The sequence below is a fragment of the Rhinoraja longicauda genome, chromosome 42 (assembly GCF_053455715.1).
Source record: "Rhinoraja longicauda isolate Sanriku21f chromosome 42, sRhiLon1.1, whole genome shotgun sequence".
Classification (NCBI taxonomy): Eukaryota; Metazoa; Chordata; class Chondrichthyes; order Rajiformes; family Arhynchobatidae; genus Rhinoraja; species Rhinoraja longicauda.
The window spans coordinates 2,683,377-2,708,423 of record NC_135994.1 but is presented as its reverse complement, the minus strand read 5'-3'; the positions used below and the strand labels follow the sequence as shown (position 1 = coordinate 2,708,423).

Here is a 25,047-nt window from a genome sequence, read left to right as displayed (position 1 = left end):
TGGTATTATTTGATGCTGTCGGTCATTTCCTCGCGATCAGTGCAGGGAGACACGAGAGGCTGGCTCAGTTTCATTTCTTGGAAGAAGCATTTCCAGGAGGATAGGTTACCAAAAGTATGAAAATACCTGGCAGTGGTGTGGCCCGATTTATTTTCTTCTTGAGGCTCGAGTTACATTATAAAATGGAAGAGCAATTTTCCCTCTGAGCATCAAATCTTCTGTATTTGACTAAGTCCATTTCATCCCTCCCTATTTAATAAAAACAGTTGAGGTATGCTTGCTGACAAATAACACTGTACACATTTTTTTTGGGGGGAATCCTATGCGCTTTTGTTACTAATTATACAATGCACCGTGTATAGCCTGCAGTTTACTCGAAATATGCTGTAGTAAAACACTTCTGCAGGTCACCCTGTGGCTTTTAACAATAGTCTTCTATTTGTATTTAGAAACTCCATTCTAGGACTTTGACATCCGGTGGGTGTGTTTGTGCTGTTAAACAGATTTCCATAGCTTGGCATCAAACTTGGACATCTTGAGAATAGAAGCTGCTACAGATGTACAAAAAGGGATTTTACAGCATTAATGCAAGGAGGCAGCTCCTCGATGTTGAACTCAGAATCCAAATTAAAGCAGCTTTTCTGTAATTTTTCTTTTAGAAATAGGATAAGTTAAAGAAAATATTTTTTTATCAACTCCTCTAACTTTGCACTCCTCCTTTTGTTTCTGAAATTGGCAAATCATTCCAGTAAATATTTTGTGGAGATTGGCATTTCCATGTGACCTATAATTTAAACCCCTTGCTTTGGAAATGTCCGAGGTTAATGCACACTCAAGGGACTCAAGGTTAATGCACACTCAAGGATGTCATTGACATCCATGTAAAATTATAAAACAGAGGATACGACTTGGGGGTTGCAACTAATATATTTAACTGAATGTCTATGAGCCAAGAATGGTATCCGGTAATATTTCTTCTATGTATCAAAGGTATACGAGTTCCATTGTATGATTCTCAGAGTCGTATAGCATGGACACAGGCCCTTCGGTCCAACTCGTCCATGCTGATCACAATGCTCCTTTACTGCAATAATGTTCTCCTTGATCAATACTGCAATGCCCCCTCCTCTTGCATTCTGCCCTTCCCCTGTCATGACTGCAAATTCTATATCCTGCAACAATGCATTCACCTGCTTTTCATTCAGACGCAGCTCATTGATGTTCATGTATTAAAGGTTTCATTAGTGTTTTTAAAAATCTTTGCAAACTCATTTGGAAATGAACATATTGAATTCATGAATTAAGCAATTTTTGATTATTCCTGCAAGCATCAGCAATAGGAACAGTGAAGAGACGTTATAACCTGTTTTTTGCACAAAATTCCAAATGGGGTCATTCAATGTTTGTGGACAAGTCACAAATTTAACACAATAGCAACACTTTTTAATTAAAAAAAAAAAAAAGAGGTTTGATTAATCCAGTTCTAGTAAATGTCGAGGTGCAAGTGTAATAAATACTGGCAAGCTAGAGTACCATATGTACTCTGATGTTAAAATTTGGCAGCTTTCACTCCACTTGACTTCTGACATCTTGCAGCTGTTTAGTTTCCCTTGCAGTTGAAGGGAATCACTTGAGCGACTGTTACTTTAAAGATTTAAATGTTTATAAATCAAAAATGTGAACATTTCAATTAATGCATACGTCAACTGTGCTCACAGAATTATGCCCCTTTATTTAGGGTCATACAGCATGGAAACAGGCCCATCAGCCCAACTTGCCCATGCCAACCAAGATGCCCATCTACCCGAGCCCCACTTGCCCACAGTTGGCCCATATCCCTCTTTTCCTTTCCTATCCATGTACCTGTCCAAATGGCTTTTAAATGTTGTTATGGTACCTGTGTCAACTACTTCCTCTGACAGCTCATTGCAATATTTGCCAAAAAAAGTGTTCCTCCTGTGGTGAGAGGGTGCAGAACTGATTTTGCACTTCAGAACTGCGTTTGAGATATGCCATGTGAGCAAGAAATGATAACTCCAATCTTTTTCTTTAAAATCAGGGAAGCTTCAAGCATTGAGCTATTGTTAAACACCGCCTTGTGGGTAAAGGAAGAACGCCTTTAGTTATGGACAGCTAAGAGACCCTCCATCAGCCCCTGCGTGGTTAAACCACGTGGATTGCAAGGGGATGGAGAACTTGCTTTGGCCTAACTTTCACTAAATGTTTTCCATATTTTCTCATTTGGCCAAAACCTTTATTCTGCAAAGAAACATAATTTCTTCACGATCCATCTTTGGAAATTTCACAGGCTTAGAAATAATATTAATCGTCAGAATTTTGCACCAGGAAGATTCCACTGCACTGTGATAATGCAATTCCATACATTTGTCCTTCTCCACTCCAAAAGTAGAAAGCCAATTTTGTTAGTCAACCTGGGAACGAGGTGAGAGTGGACATAGGTAATTCTCTATTACTCCTTCCTTGTGATTCCAATTTTAAACTTGCAGGTTATATATTTGTGGTGCAGTAGTTTTTTTTATTATCACAAATTAAGCACCTGGGTATTATATTATTTTGCTTCTTTTAAAAAAAATATGTGATGAGCTGCTGCTCCCACCTCAAAATTAATATTGAGCTCTTCAGATTGTCCAAAAAATTCATTCAAAAGAAATTATGGATTGTGATGTTTCATTCATGGGCACTTGTATTCATGACCAAAACTTACTTCTTGTTAAGGGCATGTAGGATCGCATGAATTGATGGAAGAGGAGCAGGAAGTTTCCTTGTGTCCTTGTCAACATTCCCGAGGATGCTACAATACACTACACACGTGTTAATTTTCCTTTTTCAAAAACAATTTTTTGTAAAATCACAAACGAATATCTCTTTAAGGACGACTTGCTGATAATTTAAAAGTATTCATGGTGCTCAATAGTATCACAAGGTGCGTAACACATGCACTGCTAAAATGTTGAAGTTTCGAGCCTTCAGAACTCACTGCTCAACGAGCTACTAATTTTGTTCACTGCTGTTTGATCGTAATGCTTGTGGTGCATGCATGTGCCTTTTTGGCAAAACATTCAGACAGGATTCAGTGCGATACTTGACAAAGATGAAAAAGATTGCAGTCTTTCATAACCTGGATTTTCTGCAAACAATGTCACTTTATTCATACTCTGAAAAGAAAATACCCGAAGATAAGTTTACAAAAGACAAATATCACAATTCAAGCATAAAAACAAGCTTTTGACACTTTATTACTTTAAAAAAGCCTAAAAACGACTTACTCCAAGGCAGGGAACCTACGTCAGCATTAGGCTGGGATGAATTGGCATTGACAAAACTAAAATGAAATTGCTACCTAATCACTTATACAATAACTATTCACCCATAATTTTAATTTACAAAGAAACACACATTCTGCTACTGAAAATGACAAATACCAGAGAGAAGCACAATATCTCAATGGCTTTAACATAATGCAGTAAGTTTAGAAAACCAGTAAGAGATGGGAAAGGCTTTGCAAAGCATTCAATTTTTCTTTTTAACATAAAGTGCAGAAAGATTAGAGATTGTGCCTTTAGTTCATACTTCAAGTTACAAAGTGGAAAGCAAACAAATAAAAAAGGTTTTTAAATTGGTGTAGGAATGGACTTAGGTTTGTCAATGCATACAGTCTGCCAGAGGTACAATTTCTATGGCTCCAGTAATGGGGAGGGCTCACTTCCAGGAATGCACAGTGCATATTATCTCAAGACATCAACAATAGAAACGATCCAGTGAAGTATCAGGAGGCAGTATGGTGGCTTCAGCCCCGAGAAATTATAGACAATAGATGCAGTAGGCCATTCAGCCCTTCGAGCCAGCATCACTATTCACTGTGATCATGGCTGATCATCCACAATCAGTACCCCATTCCTGCCTTCTCCCTATATCCCTTGACTCCGCTTTCTTTAAGAGCTCTAACTAACTCTCTCTTGAAAACATAGAGAATTGGCCTCCAATGCTTTCTGAGGCAGAGTTTCACAGATTCACAACTCACTGAGTGAAAAAAAATTCCTCATCTCTGTTCTAAATGACCTACCCCTTATTCGTAAACTGTGGCCCCTGGTTCTGGACTCCCCCAACATCGGGAACATGTTTCTTGCCTCTCCCGTGTCCAATCTCTTAATAATCTTATATGTTTCAATAAGATCCCCTCTCATCCTTCTAAATTCCAGTGTATACAAGCCCAGTCGTTCCAGTCTTTCAACATATGACAGTCCCGCGATCCTGGGAATTAACCTTGTGAACCTACGCTGCACTCCCTCAATAGCAAGAATGTCCTTCCTCAAATTTGGAGACCAAAACTGTACACAATACTCCAGGTGTGGTCCCACTAGGGCCCTGTACAACTGCAGAAGGACCTCTTTGCTCCTATACTCAACTCCTCTTGTTATGAAGGTCAACATGCCATTAGATTTCTTCACTGCCTGCTGTAACTGCGTGATTACTTTTAGTGACTAATGAACAAGGACACCCAGATCTCGTTGTACATCCCCTTTTCCTATCTTGACACCATTCAGATAATCTGCCTTCCTGTTCTTGCCACTAAAGTGGATAAACTCACATTTATCCACATTAAACTGCATCTACCATGCATCTGCCCACTCACACAACCTGTCCAAGTCACCCTGCATCCTCATAGCATCCTCCTCACAGCTCACACTGCCACCCAGCTTTGTGAGCAAATGTTACTTTTAACCCCTTCATCCAAGTCATTAATGTATATTGTAAATAGCTGCGGTCCCAGCACCGAGCCTTGTGGTACCCCACTAGTTACTGCCTGCCATTCTGAAAGGGACCCGTTAATCCCTACTCTTTGTTTCCTGTCTGCCAACCAATTTTCTATCCATGTCAGTACCCTACCCCCAATACCATGTCCTCTAATTTTGACCACTAATCTCCGATGTGGGACCTTATCAAAGGCTTTCTGAAAGTCCAGGTACACTACATCCACTGGCTCTCCCTTGTCCATTTTCCTAGTTACATCCTCAAAGAAATTCCAGTAGATTAGTCAAGCATGATTTCCCCTTCGTAAATCCATGCCAACCAGAACGATCCTGTTACTGCGATCCAAATGTTCCACAATTTCTTCTTTTATAATTGACTCCAGCATCTTCCCCACCACTGATGTCAGGCTAACTGGTCTATAATTTCCTGTTTTCTCTCTCCCTCCTTTCTTGAAAAGTGGGATGACATTAGCTACCCTCCAATCCACGGGAACTGATCCTGAATCTATAGAACATTGGAAAATGATCACCAATGCATCCACGATTTCTAGAGCCACTTCCTTAAGTACCCTGGGATGCAGACCATCAGGCCCTGGGGATTTATCAGCCTTCAGTCCCATCAGTCTACCCAACACCATTTCCTGCCTAATATGAATTTCCTTCAATTCCTCCGTCACCCTAGGACCTCTGTCCACAAGTACATCTGGGAGATTGTGTGTATCTTCCTGAGTGAAGACAGATCCAAAGTACCTGTTCAACTCATCTGCCATTTCCTTGTTCCCCATAATAAATTCACCTGCTTCTGTCTTCAAGGGACCCACATTTGTCTTAACTATTTTTTTTCCTCTTCACATACCTAAAGAAGCTTTTACTATCCTCCTTTATATTCTTGGCTAGATTACCTTCGTACCTCATCTTTTCTCCCCATATTGCCTTTTTAGTTATCTTCAGCTGCTCTTTAAAAGGGTCCCAATCCTCTGGCTTCCCGCTCATCTTTGCTATGTTATACTTCTTCTCTTTTATTTTTATACTGTCCTTGACTTCCCTTGTCAGCCACGGTCGCCTCTTACCCCCCTTAGAGTCTTTTACTGATTGCTCCTTACTAATTGCCCCCGGTCTCAGCAGGCAGCAAAGAGTCAACCACGCTGTTGATCTGGAGTTCCATACTGGCCAGAGGCCATGAGTAAACCAGATGGGTTTTTACAATGTTTACCATTTCAGAGACTCGATTTTGTTCGTAAATCCACATTTATTTAATTACACGAGTTTAACTTCTCCAGCTGCAATGATGGAATTTCAACTCATGTCCCCGGATCAGTGATCCAGGATGTTGGTCGCAAATCCAGTTTCTTAACCATTACGCCAGCAAAACCCAACCTCTGGATGTCAGTCGGCCAACTGAACTCCGATGCTGACGTGCTCCATTGTGTCCGAGTGAGACAAGGATTTTGCCGTTGTAATATACCCAGCGTCCTCTTGGGGACAGAAGGCTAAAACGCGCAGGGGCCAGGGAGAGGAAGCCATCTCCCTTTGTGGTCACGCGGACCACAAGCCTCTGTGTCGGCTGGGAAAGCAGCATGTTCTGGGCCTCTTGTGCATCTGGTGGTCTTGCAGCAGCACTTGATGCGTCTCAGTGGGAACGGCCCACTGAGTACAGAGTGCTGCGTTATTCAGCTGCCCGGGGTGAAACCAGAGCAGACATCAGTGCTCCTCCACATTTTCCATGTGAAAGGAGTCTCCAGCAGCAGGAGGAGGGGGAGGATGTGCGTGTGGTGGTAGCCACATTTTGGTTGTTCCTTTGTAGAACACAGAACAGCAGCATATACTTCAAATCCTTAATATGTTCACATATGCCATTACTATTTGGATTTTAGACAATAGACAATAGGTGCAGGAGGAGGCCATTCGGCCCTTCGAGCCAGCACCACCATTCAATGTGATCATGGCTGATCATTCTCAATCAGTACCCCGTTCCTGCCTTCTCCCCATACCCCCTGACTCCGCTATCCTTAAGAGCTCTACCTAGCTCTCTCTTGAATGCATTCAGAGAATTGGCCTCCACTGCCTTCTGAGGCAGAGAATTCCACAGATTCACAACTCTCTGACTGAAAAAGTTTTTCCTCATCTCCGTTCTAAATGGCCTACCCCTTATTCTTAAACTGTGGCCCCTTGTTCTGGACTCCCCAACATTGGGAACATGTTTCCTGCCTCTAGGGGGGGTGGGAGGGGAAGGTGATACAATGGCACCTTGGGAAGTAGAATTACCACTTGCTTTCCTCAAAGTGAGGTTATCCACTTTGGTGGCAAGAACAGGAAAGCAGACTATTACCTGAATGGTGGCCGATTAGGAGAAGGGGAGATGCAACGAGACCTGGGTGTCGTGGTACACCAGTCATTGGAAGTAGGCATGCAGGTGCAGCAGGCAGTGAAGAAAGCGAATGGTATGTTGGCATTCATAGCGAGGGGATTTGAGTATAGGAGCAGGGAGGTTCTGCTGCAGTTGTACAGGGAATTGGTGAGACCACACCAGGAGTATTGCGTACAGTTTTGGTCTCCTAATCTGAGGAAAGACATTCTTGCCATAGAGGGAGTGCAGAGAAGGTTCACCAGATTGATTCCTGGGATGGCAGGACTTTCATATGAAGAAAGACTGGATAGACTCAGCTTGTACTCGCTGGAATTTAGAAGATTGAGGGGGGATCTTATAGAAACTTACAAAATTCTTAAGGGGTTGGACAGGCTAGATGCAGGAAGATTGTTCCCGATGTTGGGGAAGTCCAGAACAAGGGGTCACAGTTTAAGGATAAGGGGAAGTCTTTTAGGACCGAGATGACCTACTCCTGCACCTATTTTCTATGTTTCTATGTTTCTATGAATCCGTCCTGTGCGATTAATTTGCTGAGAGGAGTCTATTTGGCTTTGGACTGGATTGGGAGAAAGAAACAGGCTTGCGTTGTAAGTCTTCCATGAGGAGATGCAGAATGCTGGCTAATTTCATCTCTGGTCCAGCACGATCTAACATATAATGGAATGCAATACTGACCTGCTCATGAGCCATTAAATTCAATCTGCTGGTGTGTCTTTTGAACTTATAAGCATCGGGGGGAGATTTCAGTTTGTTATTAATGACATTTTTTTTTTTTAATGGATCAGTAAGAAAGCAAATACAGGCCATTCTCTGCTCTGCTTGTGGTGAAACCCATGAGGCCCAGTTAGCTGTATTCCTCGTGGAATATGCGGACAGCCAAGTCACCAAGCCAAGGGCCACCATGGTGTTTGATACTCGTTTAAAAACTCCAGTCTGTTGAGCTACCCATGAAGGAGATGAAGCTGGAACTGCGACCAGAACCAAAAGCAGCGCAGAGAACTGTTTTGGTGAGGAGAGATATAATTGTTTTGGGGAGTGTTCAAAGAAGGTGCACTGAGAGGGGTCATCTTGTGGATGCCTGAGCAGGTTGGACTTCTGGAGGTTAGGAGGTGGTTTAGGTTTATTATTCACACATGTACTGAGGTACAGTAAAAACCTATGTTTTGCCTGCTACCCAAACAGATTAGACAATACGACACACAAATACAATCAAGCCAAATTCAAGCACAATAGACAGGGCAAAGGGGAAGATATAGAGTGCTGAATGTAGTTCTCAGCATTGTAGTGCAACTCATTATAAACGTTTTGCCCCCGTTGACAGGGCATTGGTTAAATCAGTGGGCTGCAGTGCACCTTGGGATATGCAGTGCAGGACAGTCAGGTAAAGACAGACGGATATGATTTATGTTTAAAACATATTTTTGAAATGTTCACGTTGTTTAAGCTACTCGTCATTTCAGAAAGAAAAAATGCTTGCAAACGTTTGGAAGTTAACTCAATTAATAACAGTAAGCATTTCTTTTCTGTAATTTTGTCCATCTTGCCGCAATCTAACCTCAAATTATTGACGTTCCGCCCGCATAACAGGACTTTAGCCAGGAGCGATCTCACTCAAGTACTTTGAGAGGGGTTGGCAGACAGATACTGAGAAGCTGTTTCCTTTGGCTGGACATTGAACAACTAGGACTGTTGTCTAAGGGTAAGGGTAGACTAAAGATCGACACAAAAAGCTGGAGTAGCTCAGCGGGACAGGCAGCATCTCTGGAGAGAAGGAATGGGTGACGTTTCGGGTCGAGACCTTTCATAGAAACATAAAAAATAGGTGCAGGAGTAGGCCATTCAGCCCTTCGAGCATGCACTGCCATTCAATATGATCATGGCTGATCATCCAACTCAGTATCCTGTACCTGCCTTCTCTCCATACCCCCTGATCCCTTTAGCCACAAGGGCCACATCTAACTCCCTCTTAAATATAGCCAATGAACTGGCCTCAACTACCTTCTGTGGCAGTGAATTCCACAGATTCACCACTCTCTGTGTGAAAAAAAACTTTCTCATCTCGGTCCAAAAAGACTTTCCCCTTATCCTTAAACTGTGATCCCTTGTTCTGGACTTCCCCAACATCGGGAACAATCTTCCTGCATCTAGCCTGTCCAACCCCTTAAGAATTTTGTAAGTTTCTATAAGATCCCTGCTCAATCTTCTAAATTCCAGCGAGTACAAGCCGAGTCTATCCAGTCTTTCTTCATATGAAAGTCCTGCCATCCCAGGAATCAATCTGGTGAACCTTCGCTGTACTCCCTCTATGGCAAGAATGTCTTTCCTCAGATTAGGAGACCAAAACTGTACGCAATACTCCAGGTGTGGTCTCACCAATGCCCTGTACTACTGCAGCAGAACCTCCCTGCTCCTAAACTCAAATCCCCTCGCTATGAATGCCAACATACCATTCGCTTTCTTCACTGCCTGCTGCACCTGCATGCCTACTTTCAATGACTGGTGTACCACGACACCCAGGTCTCGTTGCATCTCCCCTTTTCCTAATCGGCCACCATTCAGATAATAGTCTGCTTTCCTGTTCTTGCCACCAAAGTGGATAACCTCACATTTATTTCTTCAGCTTTTTGTGTCTATTTTCGGTTTAAACCAGCATCTGCAGTTCCTTCTTACACATAAGGGTAGGTTAATTTAGTTGGGGGTAAGGGAAATGTTTTTTTGCAATCAGATGTCTCTAAATCTTTTGGATGGTTATTTGTTGCTGAGATTAACGAATGTGTAGATGTTAAAACGACCAAGCAAGAACAGGCTTGAAGGGCTGAATAACCTACACCTGCTTCTATTTCTTATGCTTTGATCCAAAACTTTAAGAAGGTGCCCCTTTCCCCTGGTGCTCCCCAATTATCATTGTCACATTACAGAGTTGTGGATGTAGCCTAGACTCCCATCCATCCACACCATGCTGCCTTGGGAAAGTTGCCAACATAATCATAGACCTTTCCCAGCCCGGTCATTCTTCCTCCCCACTCCCATCGGGAGAAAGTATAGAAGTTTGAAAGCACGACTCGGGTATAGCTTATTCTTCCATCCATAAGCTGGGGCAGAGTCCTGATTCCTCCAACCTGCCTCAGTGTGGCCACTGTACTTTTTTCTCTGGAGCTGTTACGATACGGCCGGCACAGAGGCGTAGCGGTAGAGCTGCTGCCTCACAGCGTCAGAAACCAATTTTCTATCCATGTCAGTACCCTACCCCCAATACCATGTGCTCTAATTTTGCCCATTAATCTCCTATGTTGGACCTTATCAGAGGCTTTCTGAAAGTTCAGGTACAATACATTAACTGGCTCTCCCTTGTCCATTTTCCTAGTTACATTCTCAAAAAATTCCAGAAGATCAGCCAAGCATGATTTCCCCATCGTAAATCCATGCTGACTCGGAACGATCCTGTTACTGCTATCCAAATGTTCCGCTATTTCTTCTTTAATAATTGACTCCAGCATCTTCCCCACCACCGATGTCAGGCTAACTGGTCTATAATTTCCTGTTTTCTCTCTCCCTCCTTTCTTAAAAAGTGGATAACATTAGCTACCCTCCAATCCACAGGAACTGACTATAGCTCTGCCTTCAATACTATAATTCCAACCAAACTCATCCCCAAACACATGGCCTTTGGAGTTGGCACAGCCCTCCAAAGCTGGATTCTCAACTTCCTGACACAAACATCACAATCATCAAGGATAGGCGACAAAACATCCCAAACCATAATTCTCAACGCCCGTGGCCCACAAAGATGCGTTCTCAGCCCCATGCACCCCCTATGTGGCAGTGTGGCCAAATTCAGCTTTAACTCCATTCACAAGTTTGAAGATGACACCACCAGTGCTGCAGTGCTAAATTTTTAGGTGCCGGAGCTGTCACTGGTACTAGAGCGGCCGCTGTTAATTTCCCCGCTGTTTATTTTGTTTTTATTTTTACACAGAGGTGCTGGAGCGGCACTCTGGTGAACTCCGGCAGCACTGCACCCCTGGACAGCACCGTAGTGGCCGGATCTCAAACAATGGTGAGATGGAGCACAGGAAGGAGATTGCGTGCTTAGTAGCATGGTGTCAAGACACCAACCTATCCCTCAATGCTGGCAAGACAAAGGTGCTGTTTGGTTTCAGGAAGTGGGGTGAAGTACACGCCCAAGTCTGTATCGATGGTGCTGAAGTGGAGATGGTCAGGATTTCAGGTTCCTTGCTGTAAATATCACCAACAATTTGCTCTTGTCCAACCATGTTATTGCAGTGGCCAAGTAGACCAACACCTAGCGAGGAAGGATATTCTTGCTATTGAGGGCGTGCAGCGTAGGTTTACTAGGTTAATTCCCGGAATGGCAGGACTATCATATGTTGAAAGACTGGAGCGACTAGGCTTGTATACACTGGAATTTAGAAGGATGAGAGGAGATCTTATCGAAACGTATAAGATTATTAAGGGGTTGGACACGTTAGAGGCAGGAAACATGTTCCCAATGTTGGGGGAGTCCAGAACAAGGGGCCACAGTTTAAGAATAAGGGGTAGGCCATTTAGAACTGAGATGAGGAAAAACTTTTTCAGTCAGAGAGTTGTGAATCTGTGGAATTCTCTGCCTCAGAAGGCAGTGGAGGCCAATTCCCTGAATGCATTCAAGAGAGAGCTAGATGGAGCTCTTAAGGATAGTCTGGGGGTATGGGGAGAAAGCAGGAACGGGGTACTGATTGAGAATGATCAGCCATGATCACATTGAATGGCGGTGCTGGCTCGAAGGGCCGAATGGCCTCCTCCTGCACCTATTGTCTATTGTCTACATCCTCACAGGACTAAGGAAATTCAGCATGTCTCCACTAACTCATATCAATTTCTACAGATGTCTCCACTAACTCATCAATTTCTACAGAAAACATCCTATTCTGATGCCTCTTGCACTGTTTTTAATCTGCACTTTCTTTGAAGCTGCACTTTATTTTCTCTTTTGCACCATTTATGTACTGATGTATGGTATGATTTGCCTGGATAGCATGCTAAACAAAGATTCTCACTATACCTCACTACATGCAACAATAATGAACCAATACAAATGCCTACTGTTCACCAGTGGCAACATATCACACCTCCAATCGCATAAAATTCAGTAAAACAGAAGTACATGGAATCATGACATTAAAGTTTGCAAAAAACATCCCAAAAATATCTTGAGTGGAAATTTAGAGGACATTAATTGCTCCATGATATAGTAATTTTGAGTCAAAATATTCTGACACTTGGAAAATTAGCACAATTGTTCCTTACCAGAAATGTAACCACGACCATTGCAATCTTCTATGTCCATTTTCAAAGTGCTGTGCTAGAAAGTAAAAAACAAAAGGGTTTAAAAACCATTCCCAACATGGAATCTTTCAAATGTAAGAGACTCTTAGTAAACGACAAAATTGTCAACCATCCCCAAAAATGGTTAAAAAGTAGAAAGTCGTGGTTGAACTCCTGGTTTTGCACTGAATTACTATTTGGTGAGCTGTCGCAAGTTTGTTTGTGGATAAATGACCTATCCATCTTCCAAAGTAACACACGGACAGTGGAGGATATTTGGGCAAAGACACTAACGAATTTACTATGATTCATGGTATATTACTGAATGATGCAATGTTAACCCATTGTCAGAGGAAAGACGAAAAGATTTTGCTCAAACGAGATTCATCCGTTTATGGAAATGGTGAATACAATGCCTCGGGGAAAAAGCTTGGGCTGTGAATGGTATTAGCATCCTTCATACGGATTCAATTCAAAGCCTCATTACAATATCTCATTACAATATCTGTTTAAATAACAGGAAACTGTCGTAAAGTTGGGAAACTTAATGCACTGTGTACTAAGTTGAAAATCAAGCTGTACAGATAACCCAAAAATCTATGATCTCAGATTGGCCGTGTTGTGCATCCGAATCCCCACGAAAGGCTAACTTGTACGTCACTTAGAAAAACATGCTTATCAGACATTCATGCGAGTTAAATCCACATTAATTATACTTAAAATACATACGGGAACATTTATACTAATTTACAGAATACTACAGTTTAAGACAACTGAAATTTGTGTTAATAAAAGCAATTGGCTCACTTGAATCATTCTATAATGCAGGTGAAAGAGAACATACCAGCTACTGGAATTCCAGATCCAGATCAGGTATTTGTGTCTCCTAAATCTGGAAGTCCAGTGGCACACATGTTCTTTTTCACCGGCATTATAGAATGATTCAAGTGAACCAGTTGCTTTTATTTACACACAAATTCAGTAATTTCAACCTGTAATATTCTGTAGTATTCAGGTATTTGTGTGTCTGCTGACGTGGCTATTAAAAAAAGTATACCAATGTTACATGTCAACCCCAGCCAAGAAAAAGCAGTAAATTATATCTATAATACGCAACTCTCATTTAATGATCAGCCCAAAAGGAACATTAATCAGCATATAAAATTAAATGATCTTCCACAGTTATTTAATGCCTAATCATTTCATTATTCAGTCGAGTTAGTGCATAGGACTGGCAGAATATCTATATGGAAACTTGATCAAACATGAAAACATTCAATAACACATCTAAAATTAGACAATCCTAAATAAATTAATTGCTTGATCAGTTGCAGCAAAACCAGAAAGTGACTCATTTTTCCAAAAATCTACAAAAATTGCAGATATAGGAAAGTTTGAAATAAAAACAGAAAACGATGGAAATATTCAGCGGGTCCGGCAGCATCTTTGGAAACAGGCAGAGCATTTTTCAGCTGAAGGGTCTAAATAAGGCTCTTTGATCATAAATGCCAACTCTGCTTCTCTTTCCGCTGACTGCTGAGTCTTTCCAGCAGTTTGTTTTTATTATTTAAATTTGGAAAAATAAGTAATCTAAATGGTGCCTTTGAAAATGTTTAATGAATACTAACTCAGATCAAGGGTATATTTTGAATGTCATTTTTAAAATGGTTCAGAGAGTGGCCTCGAAACACACGTCAAAGAATATGTCAACACGTCATGACTCTATTCCAGAGAAGAATGAAGAAGCATCCCCTTTTCAAGTGAACCACATTCTGACAACTTGTTAAGATTTCAACAAAACATCATGTAACTGTTTCAACTTCACCAACATTGCTGCAATGTGGTTTAATGTGCTAAAAGATACACCAATTGAAATTTAGGCTAAGGGTATGTTTTCAGGTTGTGGACAATGTGCCTTGAATGTTGAGGCAAGATGTTGCGTGTCCTCTTGTCTAATTATTTGGCATCTGTGCAGTGTAACGCCTATCCGCTGCTTGTCAACCTAAGCCTGGAGTCTTGATGTGGGTTGGCACAGGCTATTTCACTTTGAATTAGAACACAAAGTCAGTGAGCAGACCCACTCTTGAGTAGGATGCGAAGACAGTCTTTGGATCAAACAACTGATGTTGGTTGTCAAGGAAACTTCCTTGAGGAACTCCTATACATACGTCCTGGGATTGAAAGCATTGGTCTCCATCAACCACTGCCACCTGCTTAGATCAAAATAACTCCAGCTACAAAAGGTTTTACCATTAACCCATATTCATTTCATCTTTGCTGGGCTTCCTGCTGCATGAATGCTGCCTTGATTTGAAGAGTGTCTATTCTCAACTTCTCTGTAATATTCAGCTTATTCAAACTTGTGATGAGCTTATTCAAACCTGAAGAAGGGTCTCGACCCAAAACATCTGAAGAAGGGTCTTGACCCTTTCGTTTAATACTAAGCTAAAAGACCCAAATGTTACCTATCCATGTCCTCCAGAATGCTATCTGACCCATTGGGTTCCTTCAGCATTGTGTATTTCCTTGATAAACCAGTATCTGTAGTTCCAGGGTTCCACATTCTAAGCTAGTGTGAACTGGTTATTTATCAGATGTCACAATAATTCCATTTAATTCACAATTGAGAGAAGGCTCATCATGTCATTTGGTTGTGTTAAATTAATAACAATTGTTACAGCACAGGATTCCATCATTTTGTTCACAAGCATTGAGCATCTTATTCAGTCCGATTTCCTCTCAAATCATGAAAGGACACAAAGTGCTGGAATAACTCAGCGGGTCAAGCAACATCTGTGGAGAACATGGATAGGTGATGTTTCGGGTCGAGACCTTTCCTCATACTCTCCTGCACTTTGTGTCCTTTTGTGCAAGCCAGCATCTGCAGTTCTTGTTTCTACATTTTGACTCCAATCAAATCATGTTCCAAGTGGCAATCGAGTTTTGTTTGATTGGCTGTTTCCACCATCCTTACAGGCAGAAGTTCAGACCATAAACATGTGTACAAAACATTTCCCACACATTCGTCACGTTTACCCATCACTTTGATTCTGTGCCCCCATCCTCGAACCATCTGACAATGCGGATAGCTTTTCTGCAGCCTGCAGCTTCCATGATCACATGCACCATCATCAAATATCCTCTTAATCTCCTTTCCTCCAGCAATAACTTTTGCATCTCTGGTAAAATAGTGTCGCTGAAATACATTATTCCTCAAACAAATGATTCTGACATCAAATGAGAGGACAATTTATCTCCTCACCTTGAGTTAACTTAAGGTTAGGTAGAGAGATGTATTGGTTGGTAAGTTAACTGGCTGCCGCAGGTTACCCATACAAATGGGATTGCACTGAGAGCTGGCGTCAACTAAATGGGCTGAATGTCCCCCTTCTATGTGGTTACGAAATATGAAAAATCTGTGAATTAGATCTTTTGTGCTGGAAAAATGATACAAGCTAAATGGTACAAAGTTTAATACACCATTATCATTTAAATCATTTAGTAATTTGCAAGAGATTTGCCATGAATGATCACAAATTGTTAGCTGATTTGCATTGCATCAGTGTTTGCCATATGAAAACAGCTTACCATAATCTCCCCGTGATTTTCATAAAATTGTTGCATTTGTACCCTAATTGCAAATTAAACTCTATGTAGAAAGTTCAGGGTAGTACTAAGCAGCTCAAACCTTGTTGTATAAAATAGGAACTATTCCCGTAAAACCACTGAACAGAGACGAAACAAAAAAGCAGTCTCAATCTGAAATATGTCAAATTGTTGTGCTTTTATTTTTTAAATCCATATACTTCAATTTATTTTCGCTATCAAACGAATCTCCTTTTACCATTCATTTCTTTCTGCACCCAGTTTGACAAATTGGAGCTACTACTTTTTCGAGCTTTCTTTTCTCAGCTTTTTGATCTTGTTTACCCATACGACAGACAGATGCTCTCACTTCCAAAAATGTGCAGTGCATGAAGCTTTCTATCTGGAGGATGAGGGGTAAGGAGTCTAATTAATGAGCCACATAAATACATGCAATGAACACATTGAGCTTACATTTTACTCCAAACATATCAGCACATGCCTTTAAAATGTATTTGGGGGAGTGGTGGGTGTGAAGAACATTAAACAGAATGAAATTATGAACATCACAATTAAATTAAATTTTATAAAGGGGGGGAAAAAGGCACGAAACACCGCAAGCAAAAGCATGTTTTATCTATACGAGCAGCATTTAAACAAGAGTTGAAACAAGGGGACTGAATTTTAGGTCTCAGACAAAAAAAACCTGGAATAACTGGTTTCAGTCACCTGAAAATTATTTGATGCCAACTCTTGAACTGAGGTAAAATTGAAGGTACTTTTATATTTCACGCTCCTGCAGTCCAGGTCACGGGAGTCCAAATTTGTGATCGATCTCTCCTCATTTACATTGCTAATATCAGCTTCCTCCTCTACAGCCAAAATTGCAGACATAAATTTTCATGGGTCTGTGAATCCATCAGTGGTTTAAGGAAGACAGTTTATGCAATGTATGCTGATGCAAAGACAGATGGCTATAACCCAAGTGAGGGGGGGCGGGGGGGAAATGTCAAAGTGTCTTGATTGTTCATCCACTAACAAGGAAGGAAAGCTGGATATAGATCACAAAATATGTTTGGTGTTGTCCAACTGATGTATGGTTGCAATCATTATGTTGTCCCATTTCAGGGGAACCACAAATTCATGCAGTTAATGTGTACAATTGTTCATGGAGCAACTCTCAGTAACAAGGGAATGGAGGCCATGTGAGTGGCAGGGTGTTTTGTTTAAAAGGTAGGTGCAAACATGATTAACTATTACATGTAGAGACACTGAGAATATATGAAGCGTTCTTGCTTTGTATATATATTTTTTATTCTGAATAAATTTCATTTTGGGGGGAAAAACTCATTATTGGACATACGTTGGTCAGTGATAGTTAACTATTTGCAACTTGAAGTTGATTGGTTTACCCATCTAAACAGTTATTTATGCCATTTATGAATCATATTAAAACAAATCTGAACATTAGTTTAGTTTTAGGTTTATTATTATTGTCACGTGTACAGTGAAAAGCTTTTGTTTGCATGCTATCCAGTCAAAGACTATACACGAATACAATCACGCTGTCCACAGTTCACAGATCAAGGATAAAGGGTACGACATTTAGTGCAAGATATAACATTCAAGTCCAATTAAAGATTGTTCAAAGGTCCCCTTTGAGGTAGATGGGAGGTCAGGATTGCACCCTAGCTGATGAAAATTTGATAAAAAGTCAAGGTTTTATGCATGCATTTGTCTGGTTTTGTTTTGCTTGTGCTCAAAAGTTCAAGCCCTGCTCCAATGCAGTTGGAGAGCAGAGCTCACTTCTCAAATGAGATGTTAATCAGAGGTCCGAGAAGGTATATTCCTGATTCACTTCAGTGTATTGTGGTGGGTGGGTTAAGAGGATAGAAATAAAATGTAGAAATAAAAATTTGATCTGAGCAAGGGGGGGGGGGGGGGGGAAATAAATGATATTTCTTTCAATTATAATATCCTTCCATGCAGACTACTTTAATGCTCAGTCCGTTGAGCAAGTTTAAGCGGGGTTCTTAAGCGAAGATGTTATGCATTTGAATTTGAAACACTCCACTGTTGAAAGAATTAATACAAACTACCCAAGTTTGTACATGAATGATAAAGACAATGGAAAGCTACCTATAAAATACAAATGTAGGTGCTTTATCTTCACACCATAACACTGTTGCTATCCTGGATAAGTGAGAAACAGGTTTTCACTTGCCAGATTGATTCATCCTCAAGTAGAGTAAACATTGAGTAATCAAAGATGGATTAAGATGATAAATTTACATCACAGTACTACCATTCCCTGTAGTAGGCACTGATTGACTTAGTTTTACAAGTACACAATAAATGCAGATGCCAAACTATTAATTAGCTACCAAATGCAAAATATTAAAAACTCAATTTCAACCAAGGCTCCAACCAAATACACTTAGTATAAGAAAATAACTGCAGATGCTGGTACAAATCAAAGGTATTTATTCACAAAATGCTGGAGTAACTCAGCGGGTCAGGCAGCATCTCAGGAGAGAAGGAATGGGTGACGTTTCGGGTCGAGACCCTTCTTCAGAGACCCGAAACGTCACCCAATCCTTCTCTCCCGAGATGCTGCCTGACCTGCTGAGTTACTCCAGCATTTTGTGAACCAAATACACTTGCACTTGGCATAATTTAAATCCAATTATTAACCTGCTAGCATGTACCAATTCAGCACGAATGACTTAAGATTTGCTCTGTTAACAAGTTTAGTTAACTTAAACCTGTTCCAGAGCCAATCCGTTAACATTTAATCACCAATGAATTAAAAAAAGATCAGGCTTTCAATTAAGCTGGGCCAACAGCAAAGTCAAACAGGATATAATTCAAATCAGTGGGTTTTCGTAAAAATATAAAATTAGAATGAATTCATTCCGACCAGGGATCAGTGTTAAATGAAAATCACAAAAACGATGGAAATTGACAGAAACCGTTTAAGACTGACATTGTTGGAGGCTGTGGCTATTATAATTTAAGTAATAACTACACAACAAACACAGGTGAGGAGTGGAGATTATTTTGTAAATTAGCATTTGTAAAGTTAATTTTAAAATGAATCATTCTGGATGATAATGTTACATCTTCTGACCAAATTATGGACAAAAGGCAAAAGTTCAGATCTGAACTTAATATATATCAAATGCAGAGAATGCACAACTGTGAAAGGTAGCACTCCTCGAATTTAAAACATTTAAATAAAATATTCAGTACTTACAGAGTTACTATGAGGGTTTGACATGTTGACTTGTCCCTTTGCTGCTGTCGCACAATGGATACTTTTGGAGTCCTTGTACAATGTGCCGCTGCTCCAAATGCAACAAGTGACTTTAAATGAAGGAGCTGAATGGTTATGAAAACGCTACGTAATTTGAAGGCGCTGTCTGACTCATTCCCTCTCTAGCTTTTCAGGTTGCAAATTACTTGGTGTAAAGAGTATATACTTTGGTCTCATTCCATTTAGTGGAAATGTTTTTGCTTTGAAAATAACTTTCGAAAGAGCAGAGAAACATTTAGAAACAAACGTGCTAGATCCGTAAAATATAGATTTGCATCAATCTTTAGGCACCAATCCATGCACCTTGCATGAGGAAGCATACACACAAAATCTGGAAATGTCACAATCTTAAACAGCCCTCAGTGCAAGACGAGTACTAAATGGAATTGTTCCCTTCTCTATGTCAACAAGGACTTGGCATTTTATTGCAAAATAGCATAGGAGACCTGGTTCTTACTAAACAGAAATTACAGGCACTAACTCCGCGGAACCTTTCCAATCTGTTTGCGATGTTCATAAATTATAGTAATCCTTTCAGAACGTGATTATACTCTTAGTGCAAGCCTGGTGTGAGGAGTAAATCCATTAACAATTTAACAATGAAACTCTTGCATTCCTACCCCACCCTAGTCTTGCTGCTAGTTTCAGTGTTCGTATCCCTTTGTTATCACCTCTTTCACAGCCAACAATAGACAGCCACGTTTTCATGATCAGCGGTGCCGGCTCCGATTTGTTCTGTACCTTTTCATACCTCTAGTTTCTCTCTCCCCGAGTCTCAGTCGGAAGAAGGGTCTCGACCCGAAACGTCACCTATTCCTTTTCTCCAGAGTTGCTGCCTGATCCGCTGAGTTACTCCAGCACTTTGTGTCTATTTTCGGTGTAAACCAGCATCTGCAGTTCTTTCCTACACACGTACCACTGCATTGATTTTTCATGGCATAAAACCTTCAGATTCTAAGTGATACTCTTCCCAGTGAAAACACAATTTGTTTGTGATGCTGTGTACAAAGTTTCAAACTCACATTCTATCCATTGCCAATGCAACATCCACCTCTTGCACATTGTATACTTTGTCCCCCAAAGAGATGCCAACTTTATCAAATTTTCCTTATCCCGAATTTCACCAATATCCTCATTACTGGCATCCCAAGCACAAAGTTCAAACTTCTCAAAAACTCTGCTGCCTGTCCCAAACCAAGTCATACTAATCAAATGTCTCATTCTTTGCCATTTCTACTGGCACCCAAATTCCTGTGCTCATTCAAAAGAAAGTCCGTCGTTCCCTCAATTGTCTGTTGCCATAACCCCTTCCAGAATGCGTCTTGGGCTCCTTCTATGTTGATGTTCCAAGGAACAAAACTGTCACAACCAATTAGCAATAACAAGGTTGGGCCCAAAGAGTATTTTTTCCTTCCTCCTTGCAACCCAGCAAAATGAAGGAGCTGATTCACCAGTTTGATATCCATCAAACTGGCTGTAGGGATTTAAGTTATTAAATACTACTTATGCATAACAATGCTTATGCTAGAAATGAACAAATATCAATTATATTTAATAGTCAATAGTCAATTTATTTGTCACATACACATAAATGTGCAGTGAAGTGAAGTGCAAACTGAATTAATGCTGCATTGCAGTTTCAGGATTCAAATACACTCAACTGAGAGTTTCCATATTCATCCCTTCTGGAGGACTGACTTTGATTTGAGTGTATTACATTTAAAAGGAAAAATATGGAGTAGAGAAATTCAGAGGACTCCAAATTATTACCAAGCTTCTCTGCATTATTAGCTTTCAGAATGAAGGCTGCAAGAAATGTCTTTCACCAAGAGATCTTTTGCGGTTGTCAACTACAATGCAAAGCACGAAAAAGGTTTAATTTTAAGAAGAGCTCTCATTCATTCTGTAAAGCCCAATTTTTTTGAAGCTACTAAAAAGGTACATCTTTAAAACTGCAACGCTTTGGTTTCAGAGTTTAAATGTCAGTTTCACCACACCACATTCACTTCATTCTCATTGCATGCCATGGTATGAGTGAGGGGAAGTTCCGGGTGAAGTTTATTTTTGATTTAAATTTTGAATCCATTCTTCAGCAAATATCAGATTAACAAAAACGATTTTACTTTTAGAAAAAAGGTGAAAAATACTCACCAGGATAAAAATTATCCAATGCTTGTGCAAAGGCAACAGAAGTACAAGCAAGTTGTGCTGCATTTCTAACATATAGAATTACTTGCACGCAAACCTTTTTTTCAAATCAAACTGCCACATTCTTAACATAAAGAAAACTAGTTATTCCAGTTATAGTGGCACATACATTTACCATTAGATCAGTACTATTTTACTCAATAGAAATTCGATCGGAACAAGTGGAAATGTCAGAGGGAACAGTCTTGCACTCTTCAATCAAGTCTCAGGCATATGTGTATTTCTTTCAATTGTTTTTATATACACAACACTGCCACGACAATATAAAATTCAAATAAACTATTTTACAGTCACTTAAAGTGTTGAATCTAATTGAATTACAGCCTTACTTGGGTATCTGTGCATTGTGGCTCCAACTCAATGGCTTATGTAGTACAGGTTCAAATCTGATAGAGATTTCTAGTTAGAGTGCATGGAACAAATTCTATTTACATCGTGCACTGCAAAGATTAGATGGCATCTCTGAATATCCTTACACAAGTCCGCAATAGAAAGAGGGAAAACAGGTAAAAGAAAGGCGGTCAAAGCACAGACAAATAAAAGATTTTCTCGACCCAGAACGTCACCCATTCCTTCTCTCCAGAGATGCTGCCTGTCCCACTGAGTTACTCCAGCTATTTGTGTCTATCTTAGGTTTAAATCAGCATCTGTAGTTCCTTCCTACACAAAAGGATTTTAACGTTGTCTCAGAGACAGAGCGATGGCAAGAATGATTATACATTTTGGATGTATTTATTCACAAAAAGCTGGAGTAACTCAGCAGGTCAGGCAGCATCTCAGGAGAGAAGGAATGGGCGACGTTTCGTGTCGAGACCCTTCTTCAGATTTTGGAAGTGAGTTTCAAAGCCAAGGCCTAAGAACCGAAAGAACTTTCACCAATGAAAAGCACATTCAGTTTGAGCCCAGATGTCCTAAAGAAGACAGTTGCTCTAAACCTGTATGTCTTTATAACCTTCCAATAATTTCAGAAACTACAACTAAAACAAATCTTAGAACGACGAGCCTAATAATCCCCCCTTCAAATAAGATGGACAGTAAGAACTTTTATCACCAAAACAATGCTGAGAAATAAGTGCTGCAATTGTAATAAGGCAACACAAAATGCTGTCACTTTTTAAAAATATAATTAAGAATTCTTTCAAAGCTGACCAGTTACACCAGCAAGTAAACCTGTATCTCTTAAATCAATCTATTGCCACATCACAAGGTGAAGGGAGGCATCATGAAGATTGATAGTGAATTTTACAAAAAAACAAGTTAAAAAGAATAGTCTAACCACTTCTGACAGATTTTGGAACCAAAAAACAAAATCTTAACTCATGAAATTCTGTATTTATACTCCTTGAATAAATTATTTAAGTTCCTATTGCTTTCCGCCAGTAATTTAGTGGGGTAATAGAGACATTGCTGATTAGAGCAGATTATACGTGTCCACATACCCCAGAGTAGGGCGAGAAATCAACTCCCGATTTCAAATGATGTGCAGTGACACTGTAGAATCTGTATACACATGGACATTAAATGAGGTGGCTTTGAGATGTTTACTGGATTATCCAATTAATGGCTACTTTGCAAGGTTGCTGCTCTTGTTACCTGTGAAACTTTACACCAGCTTCAGAAGAGACAAAAACAACTTTCAGTAGACCCACTAAATGTCAACACATCAGGAAAGAAAAGGGGCAAGTTAAAAGCCAGTTTCATACTGGTCTACAAGCTTTGAACCCCAGTGCCTGTAAATAGTCAGGCAGCTTTCCTGCTGTTACATTCACTTTCTGCCTATTGCCAGCAGGTTTGTAGACCTAGATTTACCTCAAACTCCAAGTCTGCCGCCAGTCTACCATAATCAGATTTAACAGGATAAAATAGAGGTCAGCTCATAGATGTTAGGCTTCTGATATTGACTTAGAAGGCCAATATTGAAGGCAATAAAAGACTATTTTACTTTTAATAGATAGATCTCCACTGACACTGTCAAATTCATCTGGCCTCCGTTATTGATGAAAAACATTCTGAGCACTTAAAGCATTGTAAGAATAAACAATCTTCAAACAACCGTCAGAATATCAGCAGTACCAGAAGGATGGGCAAATTTCAACCCCCACGAGCAAACTGTCCAAACCCAGTCTTCAGGCTTGAATTACATTTATTTCTTCTGCTGTGCTGGAGGTTCGAGTAAATGTGAAGTAAAACAAGTTTAATAACAAAAAACAACTCTGCACGCTCAAGACCAAAGTTTTCATACTTGATGCTGTTTTGGATTCAGTGGAATTAGATCGATAATGTTTATCAGCCAGCTGGGAAGGTGGGGTTATTGAAGTAGTAACGAGGAGTACAATTTCTGCTGGGAACTTCAGGCTATAAGAAAAAATGATTTCTGGAAATCTGTCATATTCTGGAAATCATACAGAAGACAAGGAGACCATTTGGCTTAACCATGCACATACTGGCTCTGACAGAATTCAAAATTAATTCCACCATCTTCCTCAGAGCCTGCAATTATTTACATTTATCCAACTCCCTTTTTGAAGGTTACTATTTAATCTTCTGTTATCTTTTAATGACAGTGCATTCTTATCTTTTCTCTGTCTCCTTTGGCAACAATCTTAAATCTACACACTTGCGTTATCAACCTTCCTGACAAAGCAGTTTACTCTAATAAAAACTCTTCGTAGTTTAAGATATTGTACATATCCCCTGAGCATTCTATAATGCAAGACAAAACTTCAAGTTTCTGTACACAACTGAATTGCTTCATTTGCTCCACCAAATCTCTTTGCAGAGGCTTCAACATCCTTGTTCAGGTATGGTGCCCAGAATAGCACACAGCACTCCATTTAGGATTGAGAAGGTTTATTTTAACTTCATCACTTTTGCACGCTTACATCTCAAAGTATATTATTGCCCAGGAATCATCGAGCTTGATATTTTAAAACTGTCACCTTCAAATTTTTGTATATCTGAACTTGCACGTCTCTAACCAGCAGCCTTCAATAGAAATCATAGAAGTTACAGTCAAATACAACATTTGTGCACAAAATAGTGAAAAATTCCTTAACTAAATTTGAACAAAGAGTTTTCATCAATCGAGGATAAAACCTCTTTTTTATCCCAAGGAAATTTTCAGCACAATGCAGTGGACTATTAAAGCCAATAAAAAATGCAGAGTTTTCACGACTTCTGGGTTCAAGGATTATCGTATTTAAAATCATTTTGATGTCTTGTAACATAGAGAAACACGATAGCCAACTAATGCAACGCAATTTAACAGTCACACAGCAATTAGATAAATGACTCGAATCGTCGTAGTATATTGGCTGAGGAATAAAATTTGGCCATGACAAAGTACTAGTCTGCTCTGTAAAATAAAGCCACAAGATTTGTTTCACACGGTTAAAGCTCTTGGTTCCAATCTCTCAACCACCAGGCATATATTAAATATATTTTACAAACTTAATCCACACTTTAGACTCAAC

The 25,047-nt window shown here is 40.1% G+C and overlaps 1 protein-coding gene across 3 annotated transcripts in view; it reads right to left on the bottom strand.

The window, feature by feature from the left end:
• Nucleotides 1–25,047, bottom strand: part of ikzf4 (IKAROS family zinc finger 4) — a 115,060-nt gene that overhangs the window by 54,212 nt on the left and 35,801 nt on the right. For all 3 annotated transcript variants that reach the window (XM_078431236.1, XM_078431234.1, XM_078431235.1), the window contains one exon: nucleotides 12,448–12,502. In XM_078431236.1, coding sequence (XP_078287362.1) covers nucleotides 12,448–12,502 — 55 coding nt within the window. The remainder of the gene's footprint in view (nucleotides 1–12,447; nucleotides 12,503–25,047) is intronic.